The sequence below is a fragment of the Pecten maximus genome, chromosome 1 (genome assembly GCF_902652985.1).
Source record: "Pecten maximus chromosome 1, xPecMax1.1, whole genome shotgun sequence".
In the NCBI taxonomy this organism is placed as follows: Eukaryota; Metazoa; Mollusca; class Bivalvia; order Pectinida; family Pectinidae; genus Pecten; species Pecten maximus.
Window position 1 is genome coordinate 52845167 of NC_047015.1, and position 27886 is coordinate 52873052.

At 36.9% G+C, this 27886-nt stretch overlaps 1 protein-coding gene across 1 annotated transcript; it reads right to left on the reverse strand.

The window, feature by feature from the left end:
* Positions 1-27886, reverse strand: LOC117337802 (major facilitator superfamily domain-containing protein 1-like). The gene is made up of 14 exons (XM_033898924.1): positions 27663-27886; positions 21166-21231; positions 11119-11225; positions 10477-10586; positions 9778-9833; positions 9378-9527; positions 8854-9009; positions 8257-8372; positions 7785-7885; positions 5822-5930; positions 4974-5114; positions 3980-4119; positions 755-869; positions 1-533 (listed from the first exon to the last, which is right to left on the reverse strand). Exons 2-14 carry the CDS (start codon positions 21179-21181, stop codon positions 396-398), a joined length of 1455 nt encoding a protein of 484 aa, XP_033754815.1. The 5' UTR covers positions 21182-21231; positions 27663-27886; the 3' UTR covers positions 1-395.

Consider the following 27886-nt stretch of genomic DNA (forward strand, 5'->3'; position numbering starts at 1 on the left):
TTTGTTTCTATATTTATTACAAATCAAAAATGGTAATTTGGAGATCGTCAGTGACTTTGATCTAGCAGAGTAACATTTAATTAGATTTCCAGCAACTTTGATCGTTTTGCTAAAACTGATGTCCATAAAAGAAAGAAATATTCTAATCTGACGTTACGATATTTGATTAATATTGCTATGATGCTATCCTGGTTCCCACGAGTTTCTTCTATACCTCATGTGTTTCGGTCAACGTCCCAGCAAAATTGCCATTCCTACTGTCGAGCCAATATGTTTGATGTTGTCTGATCAGCGGTGCTTTTGTTACTGTTGGTATACAAATTATACGGTGGCATTATCTTTCTTTCAAATGGTTTAGCTATTCCGTGCGGTTATAACTGCCCTTACTATGCTTATCAGTGTTCATCGCGAGTCCCACCTAAAGTGCCGTTACTAGCGTACTCTTTGTTTAGTTTATCAGCAACAACTAGTTCAGTAGTATCGGACATTTCAACTGATTTGCTCTTGAGGAATCGTTTGTTGACACCGTCTCCCTACAAATAAAACAATAAAGTTTTAATTCCAAATGAATACGTAGTTATGTAAAGGAACCATTTGTCGTTAACGTAGATAAAATCTTTTAAAAGAAAATACATAAAGATGCATTTATTTTTGCAAGAACATGGACGTATCTTGCACTTGATATGTAAGTAGACTGGTTATGTGCAATAAAACAATTATATAGGTAATTTCTGTTAATTTTATCAGCACTTACGTTTCTTATATCCAATATATTGAGCAATATGCCACAGGCTACCGACATTATTGAAACCGCCGTCATCAATAATAGGGCATTCTGGTATGCAAAGATCTGTTCTTGGTGATTCCGGCTGAAGAAAAACATGTGAAAAATATGAGTCGTTCAATGGTGGTAGTAGGTAAAAGAGAAGTAAAATAGACTGTGAAAGTTCTGAAATCATTTATATTGTTATATAGTTTTATCTACAATATATCAACTAAGTAAAAACGAGGAACGAGAAAACAGTCGTCCTGTGGCATCATGTAGTGGAGGATAAATCCGACACGTCAGATTTTCCTCAAAGAAAAATATCAAAACCAATATATTAGGAGACCTTTCAGTAACAATCTGCCGTATGTTTCCTTACCATGTAATATCGTATAGGATAACACGGTATATATGAATGAAAATGATTTCAGCGACAGGTGGGCAACACTTAAGTTTACTATGGCTATAGAGACCAACCAACCAATTGATTTCCCATAGACTTTAGTGTTAACATTTTCGAGTATTTCATTAAAGTTCTTGAATTCAATATGACAATTATGGTTTATAACAAAAGTTTAGGGTCCGATATAACACCTAATCAAAAAAAAAAGTTGGGTCCTTCAGCTCAAATTTTCTCCAGGGTAGCCATTTTGAAAATGGGTGAATTTCGCAGTAAAAATTCTCAAAAATCTTAAATGTTTACCTGCTAATTGTTATTACCTGAACTTTTGGGGGGAAAATCAATCGGACTTACGAAATTAATATCAACATTTCTTATTGATAGTTACCTATCAGGCTACATATCTATTTGCTCGCTTCATAACATACAGGCCAATCAGCGGCTGCCCGACATTTTATCCTTGGCTCAACTTTCTATACACAGGGGCTGTTTCAAAAGTCTATTTTTTCAATTGGTTGGTTGTTCCCTAAAGAGGTCCTGGTTACAGGGGATTAAGTATACAGAATGACATTTTCACCCACCTTAAATTTTTGATCAAGTTTTTTTTAGACATTCATACTATTACTTTGTTTATGATTAACTTAAAAATTTTAATCAATTAATGAAAGACTGTGTTGGTCCATAGGCTATGACATTTTGTGCCATCCAGCGTCCCTGGAAACCAGATGATTGGACCGACTAGCACATTTTCGGATGGGATTCTCATCTTGGAGGCATTGCAGCAGAATTTGGAGAGGAATTTAGATTGAGGGGGGATTTATAATGAAAATATGACCCATGTAGAGTTACATGGAGGACCATAGACCAGGGAAGATACGGACATACATTTTGTATTCAATGGAAGCGGTATATAGCGTGGCTCGGGGCCCGGTAGTATGTCTGGTTGTACTGCAGGCACTACCCCGGTTCAATGTATGGGTGTGTGTCTGGTTGTTCTGTTTGCACTACCCCGATTCGGTATTCGGTGATGTGTTTGGTTGTTCTGTTGTCACTACTATTTTGATAGCATATCCTATGGTTCTACCCTGTTCCAGAAAAGTTATATTTGAAAAATGTAAAAGATGCTATAGGGAACAACCAACCAACCGAAAAAATATATTTATGAAAAAGCCCCTGTGTATAGAAAGTTGAGCCAATGATGAAATGTCTGGCAGCCACTGATTGGTCAGTATGTTATCAAGTGAGAAAATAGATATGTAGCCTGATAAGTATCAATAAGAAATGTTGATATAAATTTCGTATGTCCGATTGATTTTTTTTCTCAAAAGTTCAGGTAATTATAATTAACAGATAAACATTTTAGATTTTTGAGAATTTTTACTGCGAAATTCACCCATTTTCAAAATGGTTACCCTGGAGAAAACTTGATGAAGGACTTTTTTTTTTTTTTTTTTTTTTTGATTAGGTGTTATTTCACACCCTAAACTTTTGTTATAAACCATAACTGTCATATTGAATTCAGGAATTTGAATTAAATACTCCAAAACGTTAACACTAAAGTCTATGGGAAAACAATTGGTTGGTTGGTCCCTTCTAAAGATAGTATTTTGGCTACTATACATTGTTGGTATTGAACTAGCATTTAACTCTCAAACAGTACTTTTTGGGGTAAGGTATGTAATATCAGATTACGAAATACATTTTTATTGGTTCTCTCAACAATTTTTCATTAACAATTGTAAGCAAAGGGAGACTACCAATTCAGTTTCCATGGGTAAATGATATTTATCCGATTACTAGTATACAAAAATAGAGACAATTGGTATGCACACCTACAATGTTAATGAAAGGACAAAACCAAAAGTAAAGGAACTTTGCTAATACAATAATTAATAAGAAGGTGAAATATAATTCTGGAAACATACAAGTGTATTGATGTATATCATTTATTAATTTATACTTGTATGTCATTTTCTAATTATCTTTATCTTAGTGGATTTGGATATACATGTATGTATATACATTATACGGTGTAACCATTTCATGTATGATCAATAAAAAATATGTGAGGGAAAAATATTTTTAAAATACTTCAAACCTGACCACAGTACATTGAACCGTACGAGATAGGGTTTTCATGTGTTCCTTGTCACCGTTACATTGGTACTACATTTGCAGACCTCCTGACCTTGCCAATGACCTTTTATCTACGTTCAATCTAATTAAAATCTAGATGGTCATTCTCACTACGTTACATGAACATCTAACAACATTCCATTAGGGGTCACGTTCTACGTTCTGGTGACCTTTGAGATGTTTGTATTTCACTTTCAGTGCGAATTGTCAATTTGTCGATGTCATAGAAGAAAACCATTTCGTCACAACATTCATCTGAAGAAAACCATTTCGGTACAACATGTATATAACTATATGCTCTTTGGGACGATATGACTTGAAACAAATTGACAGATTAGGCAAGTTATGCACTTAGTCTAGCTAATTCGGACATATAAAATTCACTTCCAAGATTCTGGAAGTAGTCATTTGATTGGCTAATGAAAAATGTCACCCCGACGTGACCCCTTATGGGATGATGTTAGATGTTCATGTAACGTATTGAGAATGACCATCTAGATTTTAATTAGACTGATCTACGTTTTGAAACTAATTCTGAATCCCATCCCACTCTGTGAACTATGTTGTCTTCTTATAACTTTTGTTACAACTTTTAGCTCTCCACGTATACGAGTTGATGAGCAACTAAACGCATCTTATAGAAATCAATCAAAAAGACATTTTAATTGTATGCTTACTTGTGCTTATCCTCGACGATGGAGCCCACAGCCAGATTCATGAGACCTATTGAAAATCGCATAACAAATACTCCAATACCCGCTCCCGTCCCGAACACCGCGGTTGGCAACAAGTTGATTGTCACTTGCCACATAATAATCTGTCAATTTAAAACATGATATACAAATATGTCCTGTCAATCAAATACATGCAATAATTTTCTCTAATCACAGTTTTTGCCAAAGAATATTGTCACTGCCAATTAAAAAAAAACAGTTATTAAATTCACAAGAGCTGACTGTTACATGTTAACTGTATTAACTAGATCAACAATATATGTATTCGATTCTCTGTGTAATAACATTTTGTATGTAATGGTTTGTATAGTATTATGGCACTTTGGAATTTTATTAGTTATGGCCTAGCAACGACGGAAACGACCAGAACAAAAAGATAAAGGTACGACGTAAGAAGAGGACATTTTAACCTCGTTTTTCGAAGAGGGATAGTGTATATTGTCACCCCGGTGCCGGCGTCGGAATGTTTAAAGGCATCAGTAAACTTCTTTATGATTGTACTAGAGTTCTAATGTTTGGTTCCTGGGTTGATTTGAGGGTTAAATATTACTTCCCCAAGTTGAAATGAATATTTTGTGGGGGGGAAATGCTTATTATAATGAAAGACCTAATTAAAATTACCTATGTCTATTTTACCTTCAGAAACATCCTTTTTTAAACTGTCGACATATTGTAATATATATACCGTTGGTGAACTCGCCCCCTAATGCGGAGGCAAACATTGTACTTATGACGGTTCTCTTGTTGATATACCTTTCAAGAAGGTCGATTGTAAGACTGTCATGAAAGTAATCCAGTTTTAACAGAAACTTTGTATTAGACAAGTATGTTAATAATATTGGTCATGAAAATGGTTTAAATTCGATTTTTTGATAACCGATTACATAACCTTAGAATGCCAGATTTTACATAACAAATCCAGTAGTCGAATACTTACTACGTCAAATGTATATACAGCGCCGATAGCTATTGTCAGTACGGCCGGTGGTATGACCGGACAGTAGGCAAGTAGTAGGTATATGGGTATACTGAATACCGTGGCGATCGTGGCTACCAAACCATTGCATTCTATCCTTTTCTGAAATGGAAGAAATAAGTTATCAAACACTTATAAGACACAATATTACCTGGGAAACGGTATGCGGTAAAATTGCCTGTAGATTAATTTGTTTCAATGTTGGTGAATGTTAATAAAGGCCACCCAAAGACGCTGTAAGTCCTGGTAGCAGCAAGGACTGTTTTCGGTTTGCATAAACAAAGGGTGGTATATCCTCTAGCTTTATCATTTAGACGGACGTGATGTTTTACACAGTGATGAGATGAAACCATTAAATAGTTGTTGGATTAAGCCTACATAGTGCGTGTATTATAATAACTGGTATAACTATTGTAGAAGCGAACTTGCTTTGGTTATAATGCGCATGTGAAGAGAAACAAGAAGTTACGATGCGCATGTCTAGTCGGCTTTGCTAAACCATTTGGTCCGACTACAGCAACTATTCTTCGTTTGCGTATGCGTTTTGGAAGCACGACAGTGATTGGTTGTGGTTTATACGCATATGTAATCACATTAGAAGGAACAGCCTCACTATTATAAATATTTGACGCTCGAAGTAGCCTAAGGACAGTACCTACTAGATCAAGCATATTGGATATTACTAAAGCAATACATCCCCCTACCGGCCCAAGCTTAAACTGGTAACTATGCCTAGACCCAAAATCAGTCAGATACATGTACACCGTTTCAAACAAAGGGGAATGCAGGTATTTTTCAGATCGACTTACTAGTAACAATGCTACGAGGGGTGCGAAAAATACAGGTCCTATGTATGCTGCACCAGTCGTGTAGGATGCCATAACTTTGGTGTAGCCATACCTCAACTGGATGTACTGTCTAAAAGTAAATGAAAGTACAAAATAACATGCAGTTAGTTAAGTATTAAAAATACTTACCGGTTCACAAACACTGAAATGTCACTATCGCAAAAGCATTGGTGGGTAAAAATGGATATTAAACAAAACAACATTATACAAACGAAGGAAGCAAAATGTGTAAAATGTATCGGTTTATCGATGTAAAACGATAATGTGATTAAAGCTAATCTGTCTCTAGCAAACTGGGTATGCTGCCTTTCATCAATAAAAGTTCAGACCGAGTCCGATAGCGACACTAATTTCATTTTAGCTTACAGAGTTATTGCCCTTTGTTGTTTTATTATCATTAGACTTTATGAACACAGTACCTTGAGTATATATGAATGTTTTGAAATTTGGTATGTAGGTTTATATTGTACCCTGCAGGTAGGGCGTAAGAATTGTACCTGCTGCCCCCATTGCATGATCGTAAGAGGCGACTAAATTTGGGATCTTATCTTTTCTCTTTCTGAATAACTTTCTTCTTCCTAATGTCTCCCTTGACAATGCCTCACTTTTGGCCTTTAGTTGAGCGTTCGCCGCTGTGAGGAAGGCTTTTGGTTCTGTCCCCTAGCCGAGACATACCAGAGTCTTTAAAAGTGGTAGTTGCTGCTCCTGCTTAGCGCTCAGCATATTAGGAATGGGACGACTGGTTCGCCCGTTGTCAGTATAATGTGACCAGGTGGGCTGTGCTGCTGGGTGTCTTCGGCAGTATGCTTCAGTGAGGTAGCACTATAAATCGGCAAAGGTTCCGGCCTATCACAAGGAGACTTAACACGAACATACCGCAGCCTCCCAAAACACGCATACGCACTTGCCTACACGCATGCATGTCGCACGCACGGGAGGCCGTCCTTAAATGACCTTAGCTGTTAATAGGACGTTAAACAAAATAAACCAAACCAAACCAGGTTTATATTATGAAAAGGTCGGACGAGTTTAACTATGGGACTGATTCGTTGCTATTTACAAAGTTAGGTCCCTTTGCAGTTTTATAACCATTGAACCTTGTGAGCATAACTTGTACGATGTGAGCTTAAATCTATTAGATATTGAATAATGACCTTATTTGGACGGACCTGATCGTGATAGCCGAATTATGGCATTCTGTATTACAGATTAAGTCTTAATATCGGGCCAGTAACTTGTTAAGATGAACTTAATTCAAATCAATTACCTTGGCTTACTGTTTAAAAGTAACGTCAGTGTACAGAAATCAATTGACCGATAAGGCCTGTTTTGCCTCTGTTTAAGTTTTCTGCTATGAGTTTTGGATTAAGATGATAAATCCAAACACTGAAAACAAAACACTAAATGTGCGAATAAGCAGTATGTAGGGTACAAGCAAAGCACAATAGAAAGAGCCAAATATGAAATTATCTCAGCTGTAAATGCATAAAAAGTATTAAGAGAAAACAATATATAAACGTACAGCTTATTTGCTTTTTCGCATTTTACATTTTAAACTAAATAGAGGATATCTAACAGTGTCTTCTTATATTTTGATATTTTTCAAGTACGTAGATGCTGTTAGATATATTATTTATAACATTTTATAGCAAAATCTACCAGGGCAGCTTTAATATTCACAATTGTCATTTATAAGCAGTGCTTTGATTTGTCAAATCAGAAAAAGTGATATGTTCACTAGCGAAAAATATCAGAAAAATTATCACTTTTGTAGATTGAATACATTTTGAAAATTCAGTGGTAAAAATGTAAAGTGGTAAAAAATTATACTTATTAAAATACATTTCGGCAATTCTAACAAATTTTAGATTATTTCAATGCTGATATAGGAGTATGAGAATGATTCAATGAGCATCATACTTACGATCCATTAGAAACGAATGAAAAGAATGAACAGTAGTGGAATCCGATCATGGACACGTGTATCCAAAACGTCTTGGGTATGTTGGTGATATCAGAAATTTTCTGAAACAGTCCATACGCGAAGACATCATTTAGTAAAATAACCTATGTATACGTGATACTCAATCAGATCTGTTCCATCCTTCTTGTAATAAGCTCACTAGAATATGGTATTTTATAAATGTATAGAAAAACAACATCAGCAACATTTACACAAACAAAAAGGAATCTTATTAGAATATTATATACAGTTTGTTATACAGTATAGACGTCGATGCCATGGAAACCGATTATCCTAGTCTTATTATATTTTACTTGTCCAATTGTCTACGTGTAAATCCATAATGTGTTGATAGTTTGCTCTCGTTTGTATACATTTTGGTTAATATCAGTTACACATTGGTATGATCTAGTGTTTGTCACTATGTACTTACAATAGGTCTACTAGCCATCTGTTTTTGAGACTCGTCGTCCAGCTTGCTGGTCCCACGAACGTCTAGGCAAGCCATCCAAATTGCCGCGAGGATTCCGAGGGAACAGATTATCGCACCTAAAATGGAAACCCGGAAACTGTTGATCTACTAATTATCATTCACACTTGTCAAACAGGAGCTTTCGTTTAATGATTCACAAATTGACTTGTTGGTGGGGTTATTTTTAATAATGTTTACTGTATATTTTACTTATTCCGACAATGTTTTGTCTCCGAAAATAGCATTTCATTATATCTCTCGCTTACCAAACGTAAAAGAGTGTATATATTGGAGACTAAAACCTTTAACAGCGAGATTTATATGAATATTTATGCTTCTCGATGTCTCCTGCTTCCTGTATCTACACAAATTAACTATATATAATCGTATACTTGACGATGCTTTTTTATTCCGAATTTATTTCAAGGAAACAAATCTTTAACAAACTTAAGCCAAAATCGGAACCTGTTTGAAATATGTTCCGCGATAGAATAAAAAGGCAAAATTTTTTTTTTTTTTTAAAGATGTGCTTTGTTAATACGATATAATTTCACTTACCAATCCACAAAGCCCACACGAAGCCTAGGTGGACGGCTATATTAGCAGTCACTAAGAAATTAAGTAGTGTCCCTCCCCGACGTGTAAGAATCACCAAGCTGACCGCTAAAACAGAATCCTCGGCAAACCAATGAGCTACCACGCGATCTTGTACAACTACAAAGTATAAACACTTTTATTTATTCAGTTTGATGTCAATGGATGCGGTTGGGTGCATTAGTTTAAACAGTATTTATTTATATTCAATACAAGTGTACATATACATTGCAAATTGTACATTGGTGAGGGATCTAGAAACAAGCTTAAAGCTTCTTTGGGTACATTATTATTTCTTGTTTCCATTTTTAGCGGTTTTAGCTCATTTAAATAACATTTGTTTTGATACATCGTTCACAACATAATTATACAAATTGCATCAAAGGGATGTTTATTTAGCCCTACTTTTCACTAGAACTTCTTTCTTAAAGGAGAATTAGATCGATACCATTCATTTGAAATATAAAATGCCTGAAAGAACATCTTACTTCTCATTGGCCCATCACCGAATCCAAGTAACATCCTTCCTATTATCATCAAAGGAAACATGACGGGTGTATTCCGAAGTACTTCGGTTCCAGCAATAGCAAATAGGTTAGATCCCAGGGATGTCAAAATGATTATCAAAACAGCAGACACTGAAACACATTTTCACATCACCATGAGATATACAACTTTAGATTAAAGCTTTCTATAAAAAGCTTTGAAATCATTTACTCTTTTTAAGTCATATGTGCTCTAATTATCATGGTTCAATTCAAACAGCTTTTAGGTTCAATTTACCAATAGTACAAAAATATCGCGATGAATAATTTATTACCTTGAACGCCTGTTGAATATAATGAAAAATATATATAAATAAAACAGGTTTGGTAATTTTAAACATACCTCTATTCCCGATTCTATCTATGGCGTATCCGGATAAAAGAGATAATACTGAAGACCTGAAAAAAATGAAATACTTGTTTTGATGATTTAGTCAAATAGCAGACAGTTCGTGAGCATTAAACATATCTAGCTATAAGGCAAAATAGGGCGTTGGAAAATTTCTTCTTTATCATATTTTTGTATTTTCTATGTTAATTTTATTTGGGACAATTCAACCTGTCGCAAAATGTCATTTTTCACCTATTAAAATTGTTATTTTGATATTGTTTAATCATTGTTATGGTAATATGTCACTATACACAACTAGTATTGTAGTCCTTTCATCAATTTTATTCAAATCATGTCTAGTGATGTAAAACATAATTTCCTATTAATCAGAACTGTTGCTATGGAAACACATTAAATAAGATAGAAAAAGAACATAAATCTAGCTCTGTATGTCATGTTTTTTTACAATCGTGAAAAGTAGATAGCATTCTGTTTGAAATAAGTTTGATAGTTCTATTGTTATTGACATAATTGTCAATTAAACAATTAACATTATTGTCATATGTGTAAAGTTTGAAAATATTTATGAAACAGGGGCATTAGAAATTATCGGTATCCAAATGCGAACATTGATTCGACTTTAACTTGCATTTCAATAATTTAGTTATCATTTTCTTTTCTCATCGAGTTTTTGAAATTAACTATACGTACGTCCAATATAAAAACGAATGAAGCAAGTTATAATGCGTTGGTCCCAACCCAAGACACGTGTCACAACATCCTCCGGTAACCATACTTTCATTGGCCGTACAATGCATCTCCTGAAAATTGCAACAGACAGTCCATTTTGTATTGTATGACCACTTTGTGAACATGTGGAATCTGATTTCACAAGGCGCGCACAGGTTAACAATGATTCGCTCATGTGCTAGTGTAACGAAGATAAAAAAATATATTTATTTTTCATTGATTTTATTAATTAATTAATTATACCAACATGAGATACTATAACGGTTTAATTGGGAGACTATTTTCTTTTCATTACGACTGGTCTTGTGCATCTTGTATTTTTCAAAAGATCAATTTATCTTTTGATCATTATTGCACTCAATTTATTGATTTTGAACTACAATTACGTTTTCGTTTTCCTGAAATTAGCCTTTCTCATCTCAAATCGTGAATTCACAGTTTCATTTTCCTGAAATTAGTCTTTCTCAATTCAACTACATGTAGTAGATTTACGGATTCGTAATCCTGAATTTAGTCTCTTCTCATTTCAACCCGTAAATAGTCTAACAGTATGACTAGAGTCAAGTCTTACAAATGATAGTTTTAGTAGGTAATATTACTTACCTCGCCATTCACAAAATCTACTTGTAGAGAACTTGGCATGTCCACACAAAAGTATACCCCAAACACAAGTACGCAGTCGCAAAACAAAATGGCGTAACGCCATTTCCCTGTAAAGACATCAGAAAAAAAATATTTTGATTTAAAATTCCTTTTACTCCTGAGTATATAAAATTCCCAAAACAGTTCAACCCTGTATTATTGGTAAAGGTTGCCTTGCACTGTCGCTCCAACCGGTCTGGTGAAACAATAGTGACCTTTTTTATTTAAGCATTATTACAGAAGTTTGCAAACAAAATTTGTTTCATACCCCGATGAAACTAAAAAATAATTGACATCAACGATTATAATTAATTTCGGAAATGATTTTCTAGCTTAAAACATGTTTTATGTACAATTTTACTGGTTTTAAATGAGATTATTTTTCTCAAAACAGTATGCAACATCAATTGTCGTATTGTGACGTTACATTTTTCGCGCCATTCTCGGAATTTCTTTCATAGAAGAATGAAAAGAATTTTTCGACCAATCACATTTGAGTATTTACCAGGAAAACAAAGAAAAATCAATTATATGAGCATGAACAAAATTTTAGATTACTTGGAAGCTGGTGCCTATTCAACAAGATATCGCTGACATTGCCACTTGTTTTCACTACATGTTAATATATGTATTCTTGGTGTGATGTTGTCTTAGTTTGTCAACATCTGTCTTTTACTTTTTTGATATTTTTTAGGTGACATGAGACGTGTTTCCAGCGCTCTATCTTCTTTTTGTCGGGAGGCGTCCGTAAACAATTTACATTTTCGACTGAGAGGGGAATATTCAGAAATCCCTGATCCAATTCTAATGAAATTTTGCGGAAACCTCACATGGCAAAATGTCAGCCAAAATTGGCAATCATATGGTCTAAATCCCCTGTGGACTGAGGGACGGGGCCAAAAGAGTTCAAATTGACTTAAATTTCAAAAATACTCTCCATTTACATTTGCCTTAGGGGAGAGGTAAACATTACTATAAATTATGTAGGATAATCACATTTTAATCACATTTTTGACTCTCATTCATTGAAATTCTTTCAGTGATTAGAGGCCGATGGACGGCTCCGAAACCGGCTAAATTGACTGAAATATTTCATTACTTATGTGACCATTAAGATTCATGAGCCTCGATCCTGTTTACCTACTTTATCAACCATTTATTGGCCTTTTTCTCTGTGTTGATATGCCGTTTCTTCTGTTTTTGTTGTTTGTTGTTGTTGTTGTTGTTGTTGTTGTTGTTTTAATACATCGTGATGTCTTGATCGGGATATACATCTCAAACGCGAGTCCAAAGAAAATGTGTTTAGGTGACGTATACTTTTCTTTTAACGAGACACTAGAGGTTTTTTTTAAACTAATTTAACGTCTGTGTCGCGTTTTTTCGCAAGAGAAATATTTTTTTCCATCTTACTGAATTTTAATTCTGGAACATGTGGAGGAATATTGTCATTGACCAGTTTCAATCTATGCCTATTTATTGACATTGTCAAGACATCTTCTGTTCCTTTGTACTATTTTCTGACTTAACATTATATCTGAACTTTTACATCATCAAAGGGACAATTGATGACTCATCACTTCAGAAACAAACTGCTATGTTTTCAAAATCGCACGAGACTATAACGAAACTAACTCACTGTTATTGGTAATATTTGATAAATTGTGTTAAATATTTTAAAAAAGTGAAACCGGGGGGGGGGGGGGGGGGGACTTTAAGTTTTGCCTGCGTCCGTCTGTCTGTCTCTCAGTCAGTCCGTCCGTCCGGTTAACGTTTTGGTTAAAGTTTTATAATAGCACACCATTCACTTAATAATGGTATAAGGATGCTGATTCTTTGCATAGAGGTTCTTTGGGTGTGTGGCATTACTTTTGTATGGTTAAAAATGAAAAAAATATTTTCATTTTTTGATCTTTTTTCCATAATATGGACTTAACTGTTTTCTCTGTATTGAATGCTTCACTGATGTGAGATTCTTTTGGAATAAAATCAGTGTACTACTATGCTGTGCTATGCAGAATTGTGTTTATATTTCAATCCAAGGCTGTTATTACACATTTCAATTTAAATTCACTTTAGATTCTTTTACTCTGTACACTAGACATACACAAAGAATACCTGAATATCTTTTATGGCAGGAAACATTGTTTACTCACCCCAAAAGTTGAATTTACACATTGTTTGGAAAGAATTTATTTTCATAAAATGATCATGTTTCAGTTGTGGCTAAACTTGTTTTACTCAAATTTGGCTAAAGTTTTAACTTGGGGGCACCGGTAGGGGACATGTATTGGTTTAGCAATACTCACAGAATGCTTGTTAAATATATCACTTTCTAACTACCCTTAGTTGCACCAACTTCATAATTTATGATGCTGTCATTGTTTTGTAATTGGAATGAACTCATTTATTAGTATAACGAGCTGATACTGGTCAAGAGTTCAATGGGTTAAATCAAAATGACATGGACTATACGTGTCCATGTGATATATTCTATAGATCATAATAACCTATACATATGTCTCTCGGACACCTGCTGCCGCTTGTTACTGTCCCTATAGCAAGCTTGTCAATCATTATGACAAAGTAATGGAACATCTGTTGTTTTATATACATGTACAACACCTGTTCATTACTTTACGGTGCACGAGCGAGTTTTATCGTTTGAAACAGTTACATAACATATATAAGTATATGTCGTAAGTAAACAAATTATCCTAGTCACTCCTTGAAAATATCGGTTTGTAACTTCAAGCTACAGGTCGAAGGCGAAGATTATGCATGTTTCCACATATCTCTCTTAAAGATTATTTGGGAAATCAAATATAACCTCACGGGTTTTCAACTGCGTGTAAGTGTTGTACGTATTATTTTACTTTACTTGTTTATACAGAACTCTCAGAGCACTGCCAACGGAAATTTTCAACTATTTCATTACTACATTGATTGTGTCTGCGAATAAGATAACCAGACTTTTTTTGGTATGATGTTGATAAAATATTTCTAGTTAATGAAATGAACTAATCTGTGGCTATGATCACTTTATCAAATAAAATTTTACTTCGAGTACCCGAATACTCTCATGCAATACCAGATAATCACTTAATATTGATATATCCATGGTGTAAAGGAGAAAACAAACTACCTACTATTAATTCAACAATCAGTGAACGGTGGCCATATAGTGGGTTTGGTTTGGTTTGTTATTGTTTAACGTCCTCTCTCCCCAGTGTGGGTTTCTTTTCGTTAAGTATTGTTTAACGTCTTTAAACAGAAACTAATTAAAATATAGGTGGTCATTCTCACTACGTTATATGAACATCTAACGACAGCCCATAAGGGGTCACGTCAGGGTGACCTTTGATATTATGTGAATTAGTCGATGTCGTCGAAGCAAACGATTTCGGAACAGCATTTTATATAGCTCTATGCTTTGTGGGACGAAATGAATTGAAACAAATTGACAGATTTTGTAAGCTATACACTCTAGTCATGTTAATTCGCACATATAAATCCGATCCAACCGTTTATAATTTGTTCAATTAAAACAAAATGGGAAGATTATCGTCCATTTCTAAATATTTTATTTTGGTTTTACGTGAAGATGCAACATTTTATCCAGCTTGAAGCTGACAACGCAAGTTAAAAAGCTTTAGTTTTGAAATAAAAAAAAAATGAAATGGTTTGATACGAGACTGGGAATCTGTGCCTTTAAAAGCGTACATGCACGTGACGCCGACTACCATTATGCCAATGTCAGCGCAACACGGACACATCGCTACACTATAAAAAACATTACGAAGCACACGCTTGCCTTTTTTTGTTTTCTTCTGAATAGCAGAGACCATGACCACGGCCTTGGAAGAGGTAAATATAATAAATAGATGCAAATAATTTCAAGAAATAATTTAAATTTCATTTATTCATTATATATGTAGGTAATGTATATATAGTGTAATGCCCCTGTCACACTTTTCCGGATTGGGCCACCGGACGTGAAACGGATAACATTTTTGGATATCCGTTGATGTTCGTCAATATCCGTTTTATGTCCGTTTTATGTTCGGTTCATTCGTTTCATGTCAGGTGCGTCCGGTGGTATCCGTTGGAAAGTTTTGTGCATGCACAAAACTTGAAACGGACAGTAACGGATAAGAATATTCGTTGGCTGTCCTGTGCATGTCCGTTTTGTCCTGTATATATCCTGTCATTGTTCGTTTATATGCGGTAGGTGTACGGGGGGCATGCGTTACCCAGACCGTTGATGGAACTTGAACGCATACGCCACGCATAAACCGGACCTTCAGCGGACACATAACGAACACATAACGGACACATAACGGACAAACACAGGATGCTTGCAGGATTAACACCGGACACGACGAATAGACAAACGGATTGAAAACGGATAACACGCACAGAACGGATGAATACAGAATACCTACAGGATACCTACAGGGGGAGGAACTGACTACCGACACAAACTGATTAATTATCGCAGGCATATAAAAAGGTTCTTGGACTAAAGTTTCTGTGCAGTTAACAGAATACAGAATATTAGAAATAAGACATTATCTATACATATACTAAAATGTTTCACATACACTGGCAAATGTGTCACGTATCTATTTCATATTACATGTGTAGACAAATCTAAAATAGATGTGCAGAATTAAATTACACATGTCATTGTAACACACACAAAACAAAACAATAAAAAAAAACAAAATTTTGGCCATGAACAACGCAATACAATTAACAATGTTGACATTTAAATTTGGCTATAAAATATTATCTATATACAAATATAATATAAATATTATCTTAATCTACAAATGTTAAAAATGTATATTTACACTTTTGACTGATCGCCGGAGAAATGCATATATCTTGTTTTTTTTTCTGCACGCGCGCGTTAATGTCCGTTAGGTGTTCGGTTTGTCCGGAATGCATCCTGTACACGTCCTGATTCACCGGTTCATGTTCGTTTATTGTTCGTTACTCATTCGGAGACACCCGGTTGGTAGTACGGTAGCCGTACGTTACATGTTCGTTATTGGTACGTTTTATCCGTTCCATATTCGGTGCAAGTACGTCGTCAGTTTGGATTTTTCTACCGGACTGACAACTTTGCCACCGTATACCACCGGATAACAAAAAATTCTATCCGTTGATGTCCGGTACACCAATCCGGTCAAGTGTGACAGGGGCATAACCAAGTGCACATGGAAAAAACGCCATGTCAGCATATTTAAGGAATGCAAACCTAAACTTGGTTTATAGAGGGATGGAATACATTCCTGTATTATAGGCTAATATTTACATCTCTCACTTTACTCTGACTGCGAATGAATGAATGGTAAACGCGTGAATCGGTAACATAATCATGACGTCGTCTCTTTGAGAGACCTGGAACGTCAACAAGACGGAGCCATTTTGAAAGGACTGATCAAAGCAATTTTAGCGTTTTCTCCTATTACCCGATGATCTCTGCACAAAAAACTAGCGTCAAGTGAGCATTTTGTCAAACACTAAACTGAATATTGCGGAAAAGGATTTCATATTTAACTTCTCTATGAGGTAAGCTAACAACAAATAGCTGAAGCGTGCAGTTCCTAGAGAACATTTGACCACGTCACTACTAAATCTTTGTCAATGCATGCTGTGTGACAATCATAGTTAATCTGAGACGGATATTGTGGATTGTGAATATATCAATTTATAACGTAAAAGGTATTAAACAAAACTGTTGAGTTGTTTCTTTATTGTTTTTTTTTAACAATACTGGTGTCTTAACATAGATTCACTGGAACTTTATTATCTTAGCAACCACGGCTGCCGTGAATACCAACGTCGCAACACACCGTCAATTTTATTTATTTATTACTGTATTTAATTTGTTTGGTGTAAATATAAGGATTGTGCGCTAACCATAGGAAATGTTCGTTGTCAACTGCGTGCATACTACCGTATACGTAGTCAAAATGGGGCACGGTCCTTAATCACATTTCCAACAGTAAAATTTCCCTTTAACGCACAAAATTATACAATGTACATATATATCTAGCACCTGCAAATCTGACATGTCATATCACGTGCGAGTATATGACATTCGTAACACCTCAGTCAGCTTCCGAATAGAAACCAACATGGTCACGTGGAATGTTGAGAAAAGAAGTGTACATGCGTAGTGCATATTGCAGAATTTTAGTTGTTTTGCCTTTTATTTTGGGCATAATTTGGTATAGAACTGATTAAGTACTAACTTTCTTCACACAATTGTCACGTTATCAAGTTAGCGCACGTTTTATTAGCAAGAGGGTCGTCGTGTCACGTGTTTACAATACTCAGCGAATGTATAAAAAACATGTAGTTTCATGTCAAGCGTTCAATGTTGGAGTGGCAACCGGTTTGACGGGTATCGCATTTTAATAGGCGCTTGTCCACTGTTTCGTATCCAAGCAGACTTCATATAAAATGTCTGCCATTTCCATGGAAACGGTGACCGGAAGACACAGATTTGTCACAGGGAACATCTCCAAACCATTTCAAACATTTTTTTTTTCTTTTTTTTTTTCAGTTTTTTCATTTCGAACCGAGTGTTTTTTAGCTTGCATTGTCAGCTTTAACAAACACTACAGTATTGCCAATATTATAAATGTACGTTGAAGCAAAACGCAAATCGAAGTAACATATCATTGCATTATATGTCTATTAGATCATTCAAGTCACGTTGTTAGTATATGTACATTTCTAGCTAAAAGCTCAATTATCCAATGTACCCTGTATAAAACTGAATTTTCATTTAAGGAAATTCTATAGTCACACCATAATAAACTGTATATATATCTATGTATATACATTATCGATGATTACTTTTAATTATATTCCATAAGACAATATTTCATCTGCCCTGCAGGTAGGGCGTAAGAATTGTACCTGCTGCCCCCATTGCATGATCGTAAGAGGCGACTAAACTTGGGATCTTATCTTTTCTCTTTCTGAACAACTTTCTTCGTCCTAATGTCTCCCTTGACAATGCCTCACTTTTGGCCTTTAGTTGAGCGTTCGCCCCTGTGATGAAGGCTTTTGGCCTTGTCCCCTAGCCGAGACATACCAGAGTCTTTAAAAATGGTAGTTGCTGTTCCTTGCTTAGCGCTCAGCATATTAGGAGTGGGACGACTGGTTCGCCCGTTGTCAGTATAATGTGACCGGGTGGGGTGTGCTGCTGGGTGTCTTCGGCAGTATGCTTCAGTGAGGTAGCACTATAAATCGGCAAAATTTCCGGCCTATCACAAGGAGACTTGACACGAACATACCGCAGCCTCCCAAAACACACATACGCACTCACCACACGCATGCATGTCGCACGCACGGGAGGCCGTCCTAAAATGACCTTAGCTGTTAATAGGACGTTAAACAAAATAAACCAAACCAAACAATATTGCATATTCATTATTTTGCATGCATGACGTTTTATATAATTTGTTGCAAAATCAACTTTCATCCGCAACCTGTCGCAGCTTGTGAAGCAGTTCATTTAGAAATTCGAACGCAGACAGCAGGACATCTGTTGAAGTAGCACTTTTGCTGACTTGACTGTTGTGCTTACAGTCCCGTGAATGACCTTGGTGACTGTGAGACTGGTTCTCCTTGTGGTAGCCTTATAATATGTATTATGTTAAGCATAAAGCTACATGTACCACACTGAATAATAAACGGGAGGCCCGTCGCATTTTCTCCACAGTAGGTTTAGCAAAGTATCGTTCCCGAAAGGGGGGTCGCACCACAACACTACTAAAAACTTAACTATTCATAGTTGGGTTTCAGTTGAGCGTCGCTCATGTGAGCTTCCCTAAAGCTTTGGCTTCTGCCCACCCCCACCCACAAGCGCTTGCATAGAAAATATGACTTTCAATTTTTTTTTGATATGACAGTGGTATGTGTAATCTGTTAAGCTGCAGATTACACATACCACTGTCTTATCAAAAAAAATTGAAAGTCATATTTTCTATGCAAGCGCCTGTGCCCCCACCCCCATCTCCCCCTAACCACCAGTCTGTAAAATATGTAGTTTTCCACTCCTGCTTAGACGGATGCCTTCGGCTGTAGGCCTCTGCTTCAGAGAGGCAGCATTATGAAATCTGCGTCACTGCCGAGCTATCACAAGGATACAACCATATATATACCGCAGGCTCCCGAAACACATTCACTACAAGCATTTTGCACATACGGAAGGCTGTCGATAGGACATTACACAAAACTAACCCAAACCCAAGGAAAAACCCACGAACGTCCGTGATCTACTTCGTAGGGGCTGTGGTGGCCGAGAGATTAAGGTGTCCCGACACTTGATCACTAGCCCTCAACCTGTGGGTTGCGAGTTCGAAACCAATGTTGGGCAGTCGCCTGGTACTGACCGTTGGCCGGTGATTATTCTCCGGGTACTCCGACTGTCCTCCACATAGAAAAAAAAACAGGAACGTCCTTAAACTACCCTAAACCAAACTAAACCACTCCGGAGAAACTCAAATCGTCATGGGAGGAATTGCACCACACACCACTCAAAACTGAAATATCGCCTATTGGTCTTCTGTTGAGCGTTCGCCCGTGTGAGGAAGGCTTTTGTTTCCGTCTCCTGGCTGATGCATACCTGTCTATAAAAAATGGTAGTTTTCTTCTCCTGTCTAGCGCTCAGCATTTCGGAAGTTGGGCGACTTGTTCGCCCCTTTTCGTTATAATGTGACCGTGTGGGGTGTCCTGCTGGGTGTATTCGGCAGTATGGTTCAGTGAGATAGCTTTATAAAGTCGGCATCAACGAACATATCGCAGACTCCCAAATAACTAATACTCACTACACGCATGTTGGGGAGACCGTCCTTAAATGACCTTAGCTGTTGATAGGACGTTAAAACATTTACCCAAACCAGACTGAACAATGGGATCAACACATATGGACAAATTATGAAAATGTAACGGGGTAAGAGAAAATAGAAACATTTATGAAAAGTGGCGGAACGTGTGTATAAAGTAAGTGTAACTAGGTATATTATTAATAGGTTGCATACTTGCATATATAATATATGATTGTGATATAATTCTCATTTTATATAACTATGTGATATAATTCTCATTTGTCTTTGTACCGGTTGATGTTAGATGCTTGCAATTGTAAATTAAAAATAAGTAACCATGTCAATACTTGTTAAACTTTTAAATTGTTTTTTGTTTGGTTTGCGTTTTACGCATAATTCCAGTGCGTTTTTGACGAATTTTACCGTACGTCTGTCCGTTACAAATTTTGTATAGAAGTTTTACATATTTCGTCGTTCATGCATTACTTGTGATGATAGTGAGATCTGATATTCTGACAGTTGGCAACAGATTGAGTACAAGGAAAGAAAAAGTCCACATCGTAATAGTCAACATATTGGTGCTGAATTTCATTATTTAGTTGAACGTACAGCGTTATCTGTTCATAGAATTTCATATATAGACAAATACTATTGGTCAAGACTAAATATTATTAAGAGTAACGAACTTATTAATATCTTATGTTAAAAAACTAATGTGTACATTTATCAGACTAATTAATAACGTGATCTGTCCTTGATAAAAATGAAAATATTTTGTTGTGTATCAGTGCTGTGTATCAACTACGGACACTACTTTAATTGTATATATGTTTTCCTCCGTACATCATTTCAGTATAAGAAAAGAGAATAAAATGAATTTGAAAATTATTAAGGATCAAAGTGGCCTATATAGTGATAAGAATATAGTATTAGTAATAATAATTAAAAGCCAATTCTTGTAGGCGAGTTTTAAAGTAAATGTATTTGGATGGCTTTTTTTCCATTACCTTCTATACTCCCAGAAAATCAGCTCGAATATAAACCGTTAAACCATATACTTGTCAAGGATGTTGCTGGTACGAATAAAATTCATATACATGTACATGTTAATTTCCTACATTTTCATATTTCCGTGGGAAAAAATCAATATACTTACATTCGTGTGGTTTCATCTTCTTTCAAAGGGTGTGGAACATCTGGAAAAGGCCTTTATAATGAAACTCTGTAATAAAGTTGTTGGAAACATTTTAATTGGTTGGTGCCATCTGTCAAGTGAATTGTGATATTGATTATAAATGTGTGTATATATATTATATTATATATATATATATATTGCCACTGTATCCCACACTCCGTCTGTGTTATGTTTATTTCCTATCGGAACCTGATATCCGCCACGTGCATTACGCGCGTGCAATATTCTTCACCAAAGGTTAGTGTCTATGTGTATCACAATCGTCCAGTAATGGGAGTATTTTCTGTCATACATAAGGGTCACATGACACAATTCATCAGCTTTTGTGATTATGTTAACCCAATACAGATAAAATTTAGTTTTTTACACAAGTGTCGTAATTAAATGGCAAACATGATATTCACACAACAATTTCCACATGAGAAAGCTGGGTTTTCTCTAATGCTGTAAATCTTGGTGTTTCAAAAGACTAGATTTAACCGTTCATGAAAGTATTAGTTTTCCTTTCTTCAAAGTTATTACCTTGAAAATACATAGATGTCTGTTCATATTTATGGAAATGTTTCAATGAACATTAATTTGAAAGTTTACTAGCCGTGTCATCATGATCCCAGAACGTACAGGGAGAAGGTTACCGGGTCAGTTATGCAGAATTCATCCAGCTCAGTGAATTTGGGGTGATATTTGAAAATATTACAATATATTAGCATATTAGTTAAATCATGAAGTCATGGATTCTTTGATCTTGAAAAAAACAAGTATTGAATGTATATTTTAGTTTCGCTATACACATGATTAAAGCAATATGAAAGTTTGTTGAAATTTCTTTTTTTTCCTTTTATTATATCAAATTACCTCTCCATCGCAACACATGGAACTTAATCAATTCTATTTTCCTATTCTCTTTCGTTCCTAAATGCATACTTTCCGAGGTTTCTTGTCTTCTATAGGTGTCACAATGACATCCGTGCTCATATATAACAATGACTGTTGGTGTCTCCTTGACCTCCGTCCTCGTAATTCACCCTGATTGTTCGTGTCTCCTAGACATCCGCCCTCATATATTACCCGACTGTTGGTGTCTCCTCGACATCCGTCCTCACATATAACCCTGACTGTTGGTGTCTCCTCGACATCCGTCCTCACATATAACCCTGGCTGTTCGTGTCTCCTTGACATCCGTCCTCATATATTACCCTGACTGTTGGTGTCTCCTCGACATCCGTCCTCACGTATAACCCTGGCTGTTCGTGTCTCCTTGACATCCGTCCTCATATATTACCCTGACTGTTGGTGTCTCCTCGACATCCGTCCACATATATAACCCTGACTGTTCGTGTCACCTTGACACCCGTCCTGGTATATAACCCTGACTGTTCGTGTCACCTTGACACCCGTCCTGGTATATAACCCTGACTGTTCGTGTCACCTTGACACCCGTCCTGGTATATAACCCTGACTGTTCGTGTCACCTTGACACCCGTCCTGGTATATAACCCTGACTGTTCGTGTCACCTTGACACCCGTCCTGGTATATAACCCTGACTGTTCGTGTCACCTTGACACCCGTCCTGGTATATAACCCTGACTGTTCGTGTCACCTTGACACCCGTCCTGGTATATAACCCTGACTGTTCGTGTCACCTTGACACCCGTCCTGGTATATAACCCTGACTGTTCGTGTCACCTTGACACCCGTCCTGGTATATAACCCTGCACTGTTCGTGTCACCTTGACACCCGTCCTGGTATATAACCCTGACTGTTCGTGTCACCTTGACACCCGTCCTGGTATATAACCCTGACTGTTCGTGTCACCTTGACACCCGTCCTGGTATATAACCCTGACTGTTCGTGTCACCTTGACACCCGTCCTGGTATATAACCCTCACTGTTCGTGTCACCTTGACACCCGTCCTGGTATATAACCCTCACTGTTCGTGTCACCTTGACACCCGTCCTGGTATATAACCCTCACTGTTCGTGTCACCTTGACACCCGTCCTGGTATATAACCCTCACTGTTCGTGTCACCTTGACACCCGTCCTGGTATATAACCCTCACTGTTCGTGTCACCTTGACACCCGTCCTGGTATATAACCCTCACTGTTCGTGTCACCTTGACACCCGTCCTGGTATATAACCCTGACTGTTCGTGTCACCTTGACACCCGTCCTGGTATATAACCCTGACTGTTCGTGTCACCTTGACACCCGTCCTGGTATATAACCCTCACTGTTCGTGTCACCTTGACACCCGTCCTGGTATATAACCCTGACTGTTCGTGTCACCTTGACACCCGTCCTGGTATATAACCCTGACTGTTCGTGTCACCTTGACACCCGTCCTGGTATATAACCCTGATTGTTCGTGTCACCTTGACACCCGTCCTGGTATATAACCCTGACTGTTTGTGTCACCTTGACACCCGTCCTGGTATATAACCCTGACTGTTCGTGTCACCTTGACACCCGTCCTGGTATATAACCATGACTGTTCGTGTCACCTTGACACCCGTCCTCGTATATAACCCTGACTGTTCGTGTCACCTTGACACCCGTCCTGGTATATAACCCTCACTGTTCGTGTCACCTTGACACCCGTCCTGGTATATAACCCTGACTGTTCGTGTCACCTTGACACCCGTCCTGGTATATAACCCTCACTGTTCGTGTCACCTTGACACCCGTCCTGGTATATAACCCTGACTGTTCGTGTCACCTTGACACCCGTCCTAGTATATAACCCTGACTGTTCGTGTCACCTTGACACCCGTCCTGGTATATAACCCTGACTGTTCGTGTCACCTTGACACCCGTCCTCGTAGTATAACCCTGACTGTTCGTGTCTCCTTGACACCCTGTCCTGGTATATAACCCTGACTGTTCGTGTCACCTTGACACCCGTCCTGGTATATAACCCTCACTGTTCGTGTCTCCTTGACACCCGTCCTGGTATATAACCCTGACTGTTCGTGTCACCTTGACACCCGTCCTGGTATATAACCCTCACTGTTCGTGTCACCTTGACACCCGTCCTGGTATATAACCCTGACTGTTCGTGTCACCTTGACACCCGTCCTGGTATATAACCCTCACTGTTCGTGTCACCTTGACACCCGTCCTGGTATATAACCCTCACTGTTCGTGTCTCCTTGACACCCGTCCTGGTATATAACCCTGACTGTTCTTGTCACCTTGACACCCGTCCTAGTATATAACCCTGACTGTTCGTGTCACCTTGACACCCGTCCTGGTATATAACCCTGACTGTTCGTGTCACCTTGACACCCGTCCTGGTATATAACCCTGACTGTTCGTGTCACCTTGACACCCGTCCTAGTATATAACCCTGACTGTTCGTGTCACCTTGACACCCGTCCTGGTATATAACCCTGACTGTCCGTGTCACCTTGACACCCGTCCTAGTATATAACCCTGACTGTTCGTGTCACCTTGACACCCGTCCTGGTATATAACCCTCACTGTTCGTGTCTCTTTGACACCCGTCCTGGTATATAACCCTGACTGTTCGTGTCTCCTTGACACCCGTCCTGGTATATAACCCTGACTGTTCGTGTCTTCTCGACATCTGTCCACATATGTAAATCCAGCTATCGGTGTTACATTGAAACGTTCTTAATACAAGCTGTAAGATATTTTACATCATATGTATCATTTACTTGTAGTAAATAACTATATATACAAGTTCGACGATAAAAGCAATTATATTGATGGTGTGTGCAAATGCTTCAATCAACACAAATGGTTCATCAATACGTTCAAAATATCATTAGGTCAACATAACCGGAATTTCCATTGTTACATCGAAGCTTCAATCAACACAAATGGTTCGTCAATACGTTCAAAATCTCATTAAGGTCAATATCACCGAAATTTACATTGTTACATCGAAGCTTTCAAATTCCCTTGGCCGCCCTGTTTCGCTAAAGAAATTTCTGAAGATTCAATGGCTCCATTGCTGACAGTCCGCAGACGGAGGCGAGGTGCTCCGATTGTCCGATTACCCTCGTTGTATAGATATCGGAAGAGAGTTCCGGGGCGGGGTTCACGAGATGGTGATATGACGATTTCAGAGGGTGACATGATATTTCAATAGCGACAGCCATGAATGATTCCACAATTTCGGGTTGACATAAGAAATGTTTTTAGTCACGTGACACGATTTTGACTAATCAGAATTCAGGATACACGTATGAGGTATAATAACATGTAAGGTCACGCAATGTAATGTAACGTTTTGTCACGTAATGTAAATGTAATAAATGACAAATGAGACAAATTCAATATCGCAGTTCATTCAATTTGTCTCAAGAGTAACTCAATTCATGACCTCATGAAATCCACCAAATCAAGATTCAATGTCACCCTTTAGAGATGGACGCATTTAAAACAAACGATTATGGAAATTGTAAATGAACTGTGCATACTTTCTTTGGTGCTATAGGAGGACAAGACATTTTTTATCATTTTGTTGTTATTTGTCATCATAGAACTTATGCTTTGTGTAGTATAGCTCATTTATATTTTTATGACATTCCCAAGACATAATCTAACCGAACCTCTTTCATCGGCATACCGCAGTCTCCAAAAACACAGGCATACACTTAACGAATGCAATTCGCACACATAAAGGCGATATGGAGGCCGTCCTTAAATGACCATTGGTGATTTTTAGAATTGCAATTCAGAAAGTTTGATTTTGAGTTTGATATGTTCTTTTTTATTTTTTGAACAAAATGACTAGCTATAAATTTGTCGTGAAATAATGCGGAAGTCAATGGCTTGCAGGTCAGTGTATCATAGACAGAAGTTGATGTTTCTGACAGCGAGAGGGAATTGTTGGATTATCCATGATAGTACCATAAATGTGCTAGAGTATAATGTCCGTCGTCAGTTATAACAAACCTGGGAGTCATCCGTTCATGTCAAAATAATGTCTCATATAAACCAGTTATAATTCATATCTACATAGACCGGGATGATCTCATAAATGATATCAAACACCTTTAGCCGTAGTTAGTGTTTTAAAATGTAAATAGGCTTACAACAGCACGATCATCAAATGGGTTTCTTGTATACATCGGCTCAGTCTTGTTCTGCTCCGGTTCATTCTTATCCAGCCACTGTCTTATAAAACGTACTCGTATTCCCTCTCTACCTTAGTTCAGTCCATGCCATTAAAATTGTAATTCTCCTCTATACCAGATCCTCGGCTATTTAAATTCCAAGTTTCAATGAACTCTCTTCAACATTCAGCTGACAATAGACATTAAAGTCGGTGCCCCGGAACGAAAAAAAAAATGGTAAAAAAGCTAGAATACAAATAGGTTACCAAATATTCTGGATGTGTACAAATAAACAGCATGTCTTCCGACTGATATATTTCAAGATTGTTTAACAACTATGTATGAATTTAATTTACCCTTACGTATCAGAGAATAGAAATTAGTATTTTCCACTCTGCTTATATTATAATCCGCTTCAATTACAATAAAAACTTGATAACTTGCCGTCGACATAAAATGCCAAGCAAACAGAGAAGAGATTTTAAACATAAAAATATTTTGATAAATTCAGAATCTAATACGTTAAGCAAAATGTAATTTAGCCATGCTTTTAACAAATATTTTCATTAGCTTTAAACATTATATCATCGGTCCATAAGGTAAAAAAATTATATGGTTTGCAACCTTGCTTTTTGATCAGCTGATACAATGGCTTAATAATTTCTTAGGTACAAGAGTCCTTAACAACAACAAGTGTATATTAAAAAGGATTGTGTATATATAATAGATTCAAGGGCAAACTTTAATATATTTCACGGTATGGAGCCATTATACACAAAAAACGGACTGTACTCTCATTCTAAACAGTTTCGCGGTTTACGTACGGTACGATCCGTTTTTTGTGTTATAACTCCATAACACACACAAAAAACAAACAAACAAAAAATAAATTAGTTAAGCTCTAGCTGTATCCCCACTAAAACATTATCCGTTTTGATTTTAAATATTGACTGTTGTTAATTTTATTTAATTTTTGATTTTGATAACCTTTATAATGCGCCATAAAGAAAACATTTGAAACTCTTTTGAACCTTGAGTATTTCGATAGAAATGAGATTTCTGCAATTCGTTGATGAAAAACAATCGTCAATAAATCTTGGATTAAACAGAGTGAAAATAAAACATTTTAATGTATCTATCATTTCATTCATTCAACTTGATGGTTTTCCCCAAAACTAGATATAATGTTTTTCACTCAAATTGTTGTCCACCCTGTGCCTTTAATCGTCGTGGTGTTCAAATTCTGAGCCGATATTTCAACCCGTAAGAATTCAAGCCTAGCAGTACAGAGTTACTTTAAACATCTTAGACTAACGATACCCGCATCATAATTTGCATATACATCCACAAATATTATATTTAACACTCACCTTATTGCAGTCTTTTTTCACCACACAAATGTTAATATATCCCACTGTTACAGAATATTTTCGTTGAATGATAAAGCCTTTTGTTAATGAAAAGTTATCTAGATCTATACTGATGTTTATGTATGAGTTTTCCTTTCTCCATTGAAACCAAGCCAGGCTTTAATTTACAGTGTAAATAAGCCTTTTATTATCCTTTACATCGCTGAATGGTCCATCCTGTTCGC

What these genes read in the sequence shown, in the direction of transcription:
- LOC117337802 (XM_033898924.1), bottom strand. An exon ending in AGATAGAATCGGGAATAGAG is followed by an intron (nt 9,528 to 9,777) that starts GTATGTTTAAAA and finishes AATGTGTTTCAG; the next exon opens with TGTCTGCTGTTTTGATAATC. An exon ending in CGGTGATGGGCCAATGAGAA is followed by an intron (nt 9,010 to 9,377) that starts GTAAGATGTTCT and finishes TATACTTTGTAG; the next exon opens with TTGTACAAGATCGCGTGGTA.